General features: G+C 39.7%; 1 protein-coding gene across 1 annotated transcript; it reads right to left on the reverse strand.

Moving 5' to 3' along the window:
* Positions 1-374: 374 nt before the first annotated feature.
* Positions 375-10,987, reverse strand: BCL10 (BCL10 immune signaling adaptor). Its single transcript, XM_028513808.2, has 3 exons — positions 10,630-10,987; positions 3,774-4,062; positions 375-1,949 (listed from the first exon to the last, which is right to left on the reverse strand). The coding sequence occupies exons 1-3, from the start codon at positions 10,684-10,686 to the stop codon at positions 1,600-1,602; spliced, it is 696 nt and encodes a 231-aa protein (XP_028369609.1). The 5' UTR covers positions 10,687-10,987; the 3' UTR covers positions 375-1,599.
* Positions 10,988-11,194: the final 207 nt, after the last annotated feature.

Raw genomic sequence — 11,194 nt, forward strand, 5'->3', positions numbered from 1 at the left:
TATTAAAATTTGTTTTAATTAATGAAAAGCCTGCTTCTGCTTTTAAAAAAGATTTCTTTAAATGTAATGCCAGGCATGATCAGTTGAACATCATCTTGCAAACTGAGAAGTCACCATTTGATTCCCAGTCAGGGCTTAAGCCTGGGCTGTGGCCCAGGTCCTGGTTGGGCGAGTTCTGGTTGGGCGTATGAGAGAGGCAACCAATTAAGGTTTTTCTCCCTCTCTTTCTGCCTCCCTACACCTATCTCTAAAAGTAAGTAAGATCTTTAAATGTAATGCCATTATTTTCTTATGCTACACTGGACGTGAAACCTGTTTCTCCATAATCCTTAGAAAATGTTTACACTACAAAAATTACCCAGTCTTTTTTTTTAAATTACCCAATCTTTAAAAACCAATATGCCAATCTTCTTCAGGACTGATTACCTCATTGGTTTATCCAGAAATGCAACTTGATCTCACACTTGAAATATCTTCTATAAAAATTAATACATATAAAATAAGTATTCTAGATATTTACTTCCTATTAAAAAGTTTGAAACTTCCAAAACATAGCACAATTCAAAAATTTTTATTGTTAATAGCATGTTTCCATCTCTGCTTTTTTCAAGTATAGATAGAATTATACTTTAAATGGACACAATGAGCACCTAATTTATAAATACATAAATTTAGTAAAACTTTGTGATGTAACAAAACTTATGGCTTGTTTGTTCCAAGTAGTATATAAAACAGACTGTCACATACCCACACAGAAAAAAACATCTTGTGCTAGTTATTTAAACTTGTACAGTGGTTCTCAATAAAAGAGAGTAGACAGTACAGAAAAAGTATTTTTAAGAATTTCACCAAATTACAGGTAATAACAGGTTTTTGTAAAGATTTTCCTTTTGGAGTGAAAATACTAAAGAGAAGAATGTGAAAATCTCAAGAAAGTAGCATGAATTAGTAAGGTTAATAAATGTATTTTGGCTAATTGAGATCTGAGGTGGCTCAAACTAGTCAGATGTTCCTCCGCATCAGAAGGGGACTCTGTAAGTGTCTGTAAGCCAAACTGAGCAGGAAAGAGATTTTTTTGGTACACTGGTATTTTTTCCCCACATCAGTGATTGGCTTTATTACCAATTACAAACAGCTTAATCCTGAAAATTTACTGTTGGATGGATGGAAAGGACTGTTAGACTGTGAAAATTTCTAGCACAAATGCACTGAGAAACAACATCACTTCCAGCCTAAGACTCCCTTACCAAATAGAGAAATGCTCCCTATTAAAATTGATCTTAAAACATAAAAAATGTGAAAACACAAAATACCTCAAAGAGGGTATTAGGGGAATTACGCGGTAATGGAAAAAAAAATACAATAAAAAATAAACTATTAAAAAATACAAAATTCTGAAAAGTACATGATCCACATGATTTACTTTAGCTATCTAAAAATATGCTGCTCCCCCCCCCAAAAGTCTATTTACAAAGTGTGCTTATATTGGATTTTAAAAGACATGTATTGGTGTTAATAAGTCATTATAGCAGTTTTGTAAAAAGATTCATATATTTTCAAATATTAGTCTTACTAAAAACATTAAGAGGTTGTGAACTGTCATTGCCGTGAAAGGGCACGTGATCTTAGGGGGAGAAACATCTCACTAGAGTTTCCACAAGTTCCTTCTAACTGCAGCTCTGGGGGCAAAGGAGGAGCCCCGGGGTCCCCAGGTCTGGGAAGTGTAGTTGAAGAGAAGGTGGGATTTTCAGCTTTGCCTACTTCTAGAACAGGCAAATTCAGAGATGAATCAGTAGAAAAAAAGGGGGCTGTGCTGGATTCTCCTTCTGGATGGTACATGATAGTGGATGCTCTCCGTTTTTCAGAGAAATTACTCTCATCTGAATTTGATCGAGAGATGCTGTTTGTGGCTCCATCTGGAAAAGGCTCACAGTTGCTACATTTTAGTCCTACAATGAAATTATACAGATATCAATAAAAAAGTAACAAAAAAAAAATTGAGCCCATGCCCATCTTGTCACCATTTAAAGATTAAAAGCTACCACACAAACAAAATTTAAATAGCAATTTATAAATTGTCATAACCCATTTTACATTTCATTTGCTTTTCCCAATAACTATGAAATGTATACTATTATTTACATTTTCTAGATAATGAAATAGTCTCAAGGATGCTAAATGACATGCTATAAACTTAATTTGCATATTTAAACACTTAACCATTAAAGGACTTGGGGAAAATAAAGTAGCCTAAAATCTTCCATAAAATAAGAAATGGCTTTCACAACTAATATTCTTTAGCATAGCGCCCACACAAAAAACACATTACTCAATAAAAACAAATTTAAACAGAACATATGCTAAAATCTATGAGTTAATTAATGCCAATGACTGAATCTTGAATCACAGGATGTTAGAAGTAGAAGGAATTTCAGAGGTCATCTGGGATAGTCAGTCTCTCACTATCAGAGATGAGAAAACAGAGGCCCAGAACAGTTAAGCCATGCCCACCATTCCAGGACTACTTCACGGAAAAGGAGAACAAAATTCCAGGCCTCCTCTTCCCACTAAATAATGTCCTGGTTCTCACCCAGGACATTATAAAACAACATACTTAAATGATGGTGATTGTTCTGATGTAAGGATTTTACCATACTTAAAGAATGTAGCTATAATTAACCACAGTGTAGAAAGAATAAACACAAACACACTTTATCTTTCCGATAGGCTTAGCAAATATTCAACCCGGAACTATCTATATGCACAGAACCTTCAGAATCGAGAAATTTTATGTAAAACCTGAAAAGTCTATGAAGTACATTTATGTCATTTTTCCTACTAGTTAACTTCACAATACATTTGGTATTTTTGTTCCATGCTATAGAAACTATTTTCTTAAATATGACTGAAAAAGGGACACTTCCAATGTGTTCTAGCATGAACTCAGAGACTGTGATGTACTTAAGGGCAGAGCCCTACATTACTCATTTCTGTATCCCTGGGGCCTAGCACAGTTGGAACAGAGCTATGTCACATTCACATGAAATTTAAGGGCTCTGGAGAGAGAGAGAGGAGACAGACAGAGAGTGAGATGGGAGTTTGCGGGGGTGGGGGTGGGGATTTAAATGGTACAGGCAAGTCTACACAGCATTCCAACCAGTGAGTGTGTTTGCTCTGGGGTGGGAATGAAACAGGAGAGGTGAATCTGCTATTCCCTTCATCAGTCTCAGTTCTCATGCCTCTCTCATTCTGCCAGACTGAGTTTGATTCTAGTGTTAAAAGTTATATAAAATTTATATAACATAATTCTTATCAACACAGCCAACTACTTCATTTTAGATCAACTGGTAGGAGAAAAACCATTCATCAGAGTTGACAACTTTGTCTACATACTTTGTCTACATACTAAAATACTTTGTCTACATACTATTCTTTATGTGTTAAGTGCATTTTCAGGGGTTACTTTTGAATAGATTTACCTGAAATTCTGATCATGTTAGAAAGAAACCACTGAGTACCCTGGGACTTTATTATAGTTAAATTTTCTAGAAATGATATTGTTAAATGAATATAAATACAGAACGTTAAGTGATATTCCACTTTTCCAACGTAAGGACACCCTATAAGATTAAAAATGCAAATGAATGCAATTTTGAAGCTTAAATTTTTGAATAAATGCAAAATGATCATTTTTGGGTTTTACTGTTCTTTTAATTTACTTTTTAAAAGCACTGTTACATTTAAAAGAACTCTTGTATACCTAACATACTTACCTTTTAGATGTTCTAGTTTTATATTTCGAAGTTTCAGCACTTCATCTGTAATCTTCTGTATCAGGAAGTTCTGTGTTTTTTCTCGCCGAATAGATTCAACAAGGGTATCTAGTCCTTTGGGGTTTTCTTGTAAGTAGTCTAGTAATTTTCCAGCCCTTTTTCTACTTGATGTTCGGCACGAAATTTCTTCAGTGTCTTCCCTACTGAGTATTTTTTTTGCACGTAGATGATCAAAATGTCTCTCGGCTATGATTTTTTCACACAAATATACACGCAAGTTTTCTAAAGCCTGAAAAACATAAAATGTGCTTTAATGTTACTTTTTTTTTTTTTTGAACACCTCAGGAAATCATGCAGGTGACTGATTAGGAGTCTTAACTGGTGGGGAAAAACTTCCTGAAGTTGGGAGGCTTAGGCTCCTAAAAATGCATGCTATTAAGGTAAAGGTCCAAGTAGACAAAGGTAGATCCTAGATTAGTACTGGCCAACGTGGCCCAGTTGGTTGGAGCATTGTCCTGTAAATCCAAAGGCTGTGGGTTCAATTCCTGGGTAGGGCACATGCCTAAGGGGTTGTGGGTTTGGTTCCTGGTCAGAGTGTATAAGGAGAGGCAACCAATTGACTTTTTTCTTTGTCATGTGATGTTTGTCCCTCTCTTTCCATCCCTTCCCTTCTTTCTAAGATCAGTAAGCACGTCCTCCAGTGAAGATTAAAAAAAAAAAAGTCCTAGATTAGACATTCCTCACATCTTCTCTTCTGCTCTGATCTCATTTTCACACCTATAAACTATGACCAGGCTACTGTGAAGAGGGGCCATTCTAGTCTAGAGGACCTGGGTCTGTGCAAATAGGGAGGTCTGCTGAGGGCCACCTTTGGGGGTAAAGATGAGAGCAAAGGCTTCATTCATTTTAGTTACCACTTATCATGGCATCCAGGATTAGTCAGGACCACAGACATTAACTTAGTGAGAGGTCTCGTAGCTTATAACTCTCACATTTGTTAATTATCCATCTTCCTAGAGTAAAATCATTAGAAAAACCCCCCACTAAATTAAAAGGGCCCATAATGTGTCTATCTTTGGAGTCAGTTGGTAGAAGGAAGATAGAAAGATATAGGGGGAAAGAAACCTAAAGGTATGGTGAGTGTTGGAAGATATTAACGAAAAAAAGAACAGCAAATCACAGAAAACAGGCCTAGGTCTGAGAAGTAGCTAAGGAGACCTGCATAGCAGAATAATGACATGGGTCCCAATAAATGGCATTAATAGTCTGATGCCAATGACTGTACTCTAGTTCCTCCACTTACTGCACATGTTATCATGGGTAAGTAACTTAACTCCTGTATGCCTTAGTTTCCTCATCTAAGTATTATGAGGTATTCATGGAAAGCTCTTAGAAAAGTACCTGGCACACAGTTAAGTGATCAATAAATGTTAGTGACAATTACAATTATAACTAATTTGACTCACACTTATCATTATGAGCAAAAGGCAATGGCAAATCTTAGAAATATCCTAGGATATGGTGGCAGAAAAGTAGGCTAGTAAAGGTGAAGGGTTCTTACAGTTCACAGTCCACTGAACCCCCACATTCATTTATTTATATATTCATACAACAAACATTTCAAATATCTAAATACCTAATATAACAAGAGCCGAGTATGCAAAGATCAATAAGACCAGAATCCTGCATGCAAAGGGCACATGGTGGAGATTACATATCACGTGCAAACCAGTAACTGTAGGATGGTGAGATATTACCCAGAAAAAAAAGACTATTGGCCAAGTACTGGGAAAGCACAGAACAAACAACTGACTACTTCCAAGACCTGGGAAATTCATAGAGGCTATACTTTTACTAGAGACATGAAGGTGCACAGTGGGGAAATGCTGAGCATTCTGGGGTAGTTGGAACACAGGCTGCATATGACAGGGTGGTGAGGAATGTGGCTAGGAAGGAAAATTGGGGTGGAATCATGGGAGAATTTTTATAACATGTTGAGGAACACACATTTTCCTGTAACCAAAAGAATCATCCAAAGTTTATAAATAAGAAGCAATTAAGAAAACTTTTGTGGGGGGGGCATGGGGAGAGCAAAAATTGGGGTGAAAAGAAGCCAATTAGAAGACTGCTGCAAAATCTTACATAAGGTATGTTGAGTGCATAAATTTAAGCTGTGAGGATAGAGAAACAAACTACAAGATGAACTTGAAAAACCTCATCTGTTGTCATTTCTACCACCTATATGCTAATGATTCCCAAATTTGTGTGTGTTATCAAGACTTTTTCTACCTAGATATCCCAAAGGTACTTCAAATCCAACATGTCCAAAACCAAATTTATTTCCTTTTTTCTTTTTTGTTGATGTTCTCAACTCATTTGGGAGTACCACCATCCAATAATGCTATAAATTCACAACTGATCCTTGACTTTTTCTCTTACATTCTACCTCCGATCACCCACCCACCAACACCTGCCACTCTACCCCTTATATTTATCTAACCTGCCCCTTCACTTCATCTCTATCATTAGCATTCCTCTAGTTCAGGTACTTATGATATGTTACATGGACTATTCACAATGGGCTTCCTACTTCTCTCCTCCCCCTCAAATTTCTCCTTTACACATCTATCACATCCTCCAATTTTTCAAGAGAAAATGGAAATCTGGAGTGTTATAGAAAGTCTAATATTGAAATGCCATCTGTTATTTTTTTCAAAATTTAAAACAGTTTCACCCTTGACTTAAAAGGATACGTTTCCTCAAACAAGAACAGAAGAATAGAGAAATCAAGAGCATGGCTCTGGTCTCAAAACAACCTTAATTCACATCTTGAATTTGCCATGTACTTCTTCTGCAAGAGCTGGGGTAAGTTACTTATCTCTATACTTCCTGCTCCTTATTGATAAAATAATAATACTTTGGAGGATTTCTAGGAAAACTAAATGGGACAGTGCATATAAAGGCTTGACATAGTCTGATACACAGTAAGTGCTCAATAAATATTTGATAATAGCAGACAGGGTGCTTCATGGTATGGATCCTACCTACCTCTACAGTTTAATCTATCACCACCTCTACCGGTCCTGGTACTTTATGTTGTACCTCAAACTGCTGTTCGTCACTTTACATTTCTTTCTGTTGTTACTTTTGTCTTATTTTCCCTTCTCTATATTTCAAGTTGCTATTCATCCTTTAAGATTCAGGATAGTGGTCATCTCCTTCAGGAAGCTTTACCCAAACTTCCCAGAATAAGGTAGGCACCCTCCCCTGTCTGTACAGTACCCTGTGTAAACATTCCATTTTTCAATACAGCAGGACTCCACTTTTCATCTCCCAATTAATTCCCAGGCATTTCCATTATGTCCCAGACTCTTCTCAGCCTCACCAATGACCTTCTTCATGCTAAACCCGATAATTTTCAGTCATCTTACTTCTCAGCAGCATGGACACAGTTGACCACTACTTCCTGGAAATATTCTTTTCTTGTCTTACATGCATCTCCTGGCTTGCTTCCCATTTCTGTGGCTGTAACTTCTCACTTTTCAAAACTCTTCTATGATCTCCTTCTTCCCTTCTAGCTCCCAACTTCCTAGATGAACTCATTCGATCTCACACTTGTATTTCCAGGTTGGACCTCTCTTCTTCTTCTTTTTAATAATTTATTTCTTATGTTTTTTTCCCATTACTATTTGTGCCCCTTATACTTGCCTCCCACTGCAATCACCACACTGTTGTCCATGTCCATGAGTCCTTTTCCCTTGACCCCTCCACCCCGTAAGTGCTCTCCTCCCCTACGCCCCCAGCTGTCAGATCTGTCTTCTGATCTTCAGACTTGTTGGTCAAGTTGCTGATTTGACATTTCCACTTACTAATCTCATTCCACTCTCTTCTTCAACTCTTACCAATCTATCACCAAAGCCTATCAGTTCTACTTAAAAAATGCATGTGGAATTCTCTTGCTCCAGTCATTTCCACTGCCTTCACCCTGATCCAAATGACATCATCTCTCACCTATATATATATTCTAAGAGTCTCTTCACTGGTTTCCTTTTCACTTTGCTTTCCTCAGTCCATACAATAGGCCGAGGGATTTTTAAAAATGTCATTAGTTTTCCCCAAGTGTGTAGGTCCCTACTACACTTGGGGGAAAAAAAAATCCAGGCACTTTACTATAATCTATAAGGTCCTTCATAATCTATTTCTAGCCTACCATAACTTCACCTCAGGGTACCCTCTGCCAGTTTTTCTTCCAGTTTTCCCAAGTCACCCAAGTCTTGCCTGCTTAGGTCCTTTGCAAATTCTATTCTGCCTAGAATACTCTTCCCCCAGTCCTGTCACATCCTTCAGGGACCACTTTATCTTTTTACCTTTTTTAAAATCCTTACCTGAATACATGTTTATTTTTAGAGGAAGGGGAAGGGGGAGGGAGGGAGGAAGAGAAAAACACCTGTGTGAGAGAGAAATATTAATTGGTTGCCTTCCGTATGCACGCTGACTGGGGATCAAACTTCAACCTAGGTATGTGCCAGGACTAGACTGGGGCCATGACCTTTTGGTGTATGGAACAATGCTGCAACTGACTTGAGGCACCTGGCCAGGGTGGAACCACTTTAAATGTAACCTTCCCTGACCATCCTATCTCAAGTAGATGCCCCCTGTTAGTGCCTCAATTTCTGTTTGTCTCCTTAATTGTCTTTACCATAATTAGTAATTATACATTTATTTGTTTTCAAACCTAATGAGCTACATGTTTGAAGTAGGCAAGAATCAAGTATGTTCTATTTGACTGTGTATCCTGAACTTAGCAGAATGCTAAGTACTGTCTTTCAGATGAATGTATTTTACAACTTGAAATGATCATTTTAGGTCTATCTCCCTCTTCCTAAGAAATCAAGCTTTTTTCAAACTAGGATTGTGTCTTAATTGCAGATTTTTGAACCGTGAGATTCAACTACAGTTATCAGCCTCACAGCAGCATGTAATCCATATTAATAAACTAAATTCAACCAAAAAGATGAAGTAAACAACTAGATGGCGCAGAGGGGAGGGAGGAGTACAGTGAAGAAGGATGGGTGGTGGTATACTATTCAAGACAGAGAACAAGCAGGAACAGCAAGGGGCCGTGTGGGGAGGGATGATAAAAAGTTCATTTTAGACAAGAGGAGGAATCTGCAGGATATAAAAATGGATTTCCAGCAGATATTTGGAAATAAGTACCTATAGCTGAGAGAGGAGGAAGTTCAAATATATGGGTGATAATTTAAAAAGCTTCTAAGGTCATAAACCATTTTGAAAACATCATGATGAAAATTTCTAAGAAAAATACGTGCACATACTATTTTTCATAGACTTCAGGAAACCCATCCGTGATTCCCCAAGGTTATGAATTTCTGATATGGCTATAAAATGAAATCTTGGCGATGGATAGCATCAACGAACTCATGGGAAAAAAAATAAGGCCTGGAAGCCACTATTCACATCTGTTTGTGTACAGGCTTTATATCTTCCCACTTGATATAAAGTGATATAAAGAAGATAACCTTGCATTGCCTATTTTACCAGCTATGAAATGGGAATGACAATGATCTCAGAGTTTGTCGTAAAGATGAAATGGGAACATTGTAAATTGTGTCACACAGCATCTGGAACACAGCAAGCCTAGCTCTTGGAGTTCATGGTTTTACTGGCACACATCTTGAAAAAGACAGAACTCATTTATTATATATTAGTTATCAATGTTCCAGCCTTTTCTCAACTAGACTATAAAGCAGGGGCCTGATTGATATTTTTTGCATGTGTCCAATCTAGGCCAGATGCCAGTACTTTCCGTACAGTAAATGTTCCCTACATATCTGCTGAATGAGGAAACTAAGGCACAAATCCCAATTATGTCCAGTTTCTTTCTGCTAAGGAATTCCAACCGGAATCATGAGTATAATGTAATAAACCTTACAGGGGAGAGAAAAAGAGGAAATTTGAAGTAGAGAACATTTAAAAAGCTGTTGTCCTGTCCAGTTCACTAAGATGATTTTCTAAGTTTTGTGTTGTTAAGCCAGCCGGAGCACACTTCATGTTCAGTTTTTGTTTTTAATTTGAATTGATATAAAGTATTTTAGTGGCAGGCACTCATATAGGTCTCAAACAGCAAATCAACTAAAGGCATAGGAAAAAGAGAAACAAGTCATATCTCAACAAAGCCACTGTTTAAGTGTTCAAGTTTTCTGCAGCATCCAAGCAGAAGAACAAAATTTAACCACTGAATATTTTCAATGTTTGCTTGTAAAGTATTCTCGGCTACAGGTACTCATCCCCCTCCCCTCAATTTAAATATGTGGGCGTTAGCTTACTCGGGGAATTCCAGGTTGTGCTTTCAGCTGCTGAGCTTCCCCCACCCCCCTCTGTAAGAGTTTCACATATTTACTCCACTGTTTGGGATACTTTATCTGGTCCAGCTTTTGCTCCGGGTAAAACCAGTAGCCTGGGGAGTCAAACTAAAGCGAGAACGTGAGCCGTCCATCCCGACCGCGGCTCCAAAGCGCAGGGGGCGGGGCTTTAATCACCAGGGGATAGGCGAAGAGTGGGCAAGAAGCCGACTGCGAAGAAACGCCCCACCGAAGACGGTTTCAGACACCCAAGACCTACTTTTAGCGATTTAAAACGCGGATTAACACGTCGCCAGGGGGATCACTTAACTAAGAATGCTCGGACGCTGGGCTCGCGGAGGCCCTGACCACTCCTCCCACCCGCAGGCTCCTCCTCCGAACCCAAGTCGGACTCCGAGTTTCCGCGTTCCTCGCCCGCGGAGCTGCAGTCTACCCCAGCCTGCGGGTCGCCTGGCCAAGATAGTGCTACTCACGTCCTTCTTCACTTCAGTCAGGTCCTCCTCGGTGAGGGACAGCGCGCTGGGCTCCATGGAGGCGGGAATGGAGCTTCTTCCGGGTCCGTGAGCTCGGGCTGCGCCGCCCCACCTAGGCTGGGGGCTTCGGCCTCGGGAGGAGGGGCGAGAAGCTGAGGCGGAGCAGGTCCGGAGGAAGAGCTTTACCCCTTCGAAAACAGAGGGGGCGCGGGCGTCAAACTGCAGCGCTTCCGGCGCTGCCTGTAGGGCGACAACCGTGCAAACTTACGTGTCCCGACGCGGCCCTCGGAACCCACACTCCTTCCCTATCCTACAGGCTCCAGCGCGGGTGTCTTCCCCGGTGAGGTAGGGCCACAGGCAGAGCCCGCCCCTCCTCTGCGGCAGCCAATCAGTGCCAGCCCGCGGGCCAATCCTGTCCCCGCCCCTCCGGTTGAAGCCTTTCTGGAGTGGCTGCCTCAGGTCTTTTGCATGCGGCTGCGTCGGCTGGGTCGGCCTCCCGGAAAGGAATCGTTTCCGTGGGTGGAACCCGTAGCTGGTAAGAAGGTGGGCACTCCCCGCCCTCGCA

This window comes from Phyllostomus discolor, chromosome 5, assembly GCF_004126475.2.
Source record: "Phyllostomus discolor isolate MPI-MPIP mPhyDis1 chromosome 5, mPhyDis1.pri.v3, whole genome shotgun sequence".
Lineage (NCBI taxonomy): Eukaryota > Metazoa > Chordata > Mammalia > Chiroptera > Phyllostomidae > Phyllostomus > Phyllostomus discolor.

Coding starts and splice junctions, on each gene's coding strand:
- BCL10 (XM_028513808.2), bottom strand. CDS start 10,686: ATGGAGCCCAGCGCGCTGTCCCTCACCGAGGAGGACCTGACTGAAGTG. Junction 4,063..10,629: donor TGACTGAAGTGAAGAAGGAC/GTGAGTAGCACT, acceptor TATGTTTTTCAG/GCTTTAGAAAACTTGCGTGT. Junction 1,950..3,773: donor AAAACTAGAACATCTAAAAG/GTAAGTATGTTA, acceptor ATTTCATTGTAG/GACTAAAATGTAGCAACTGT.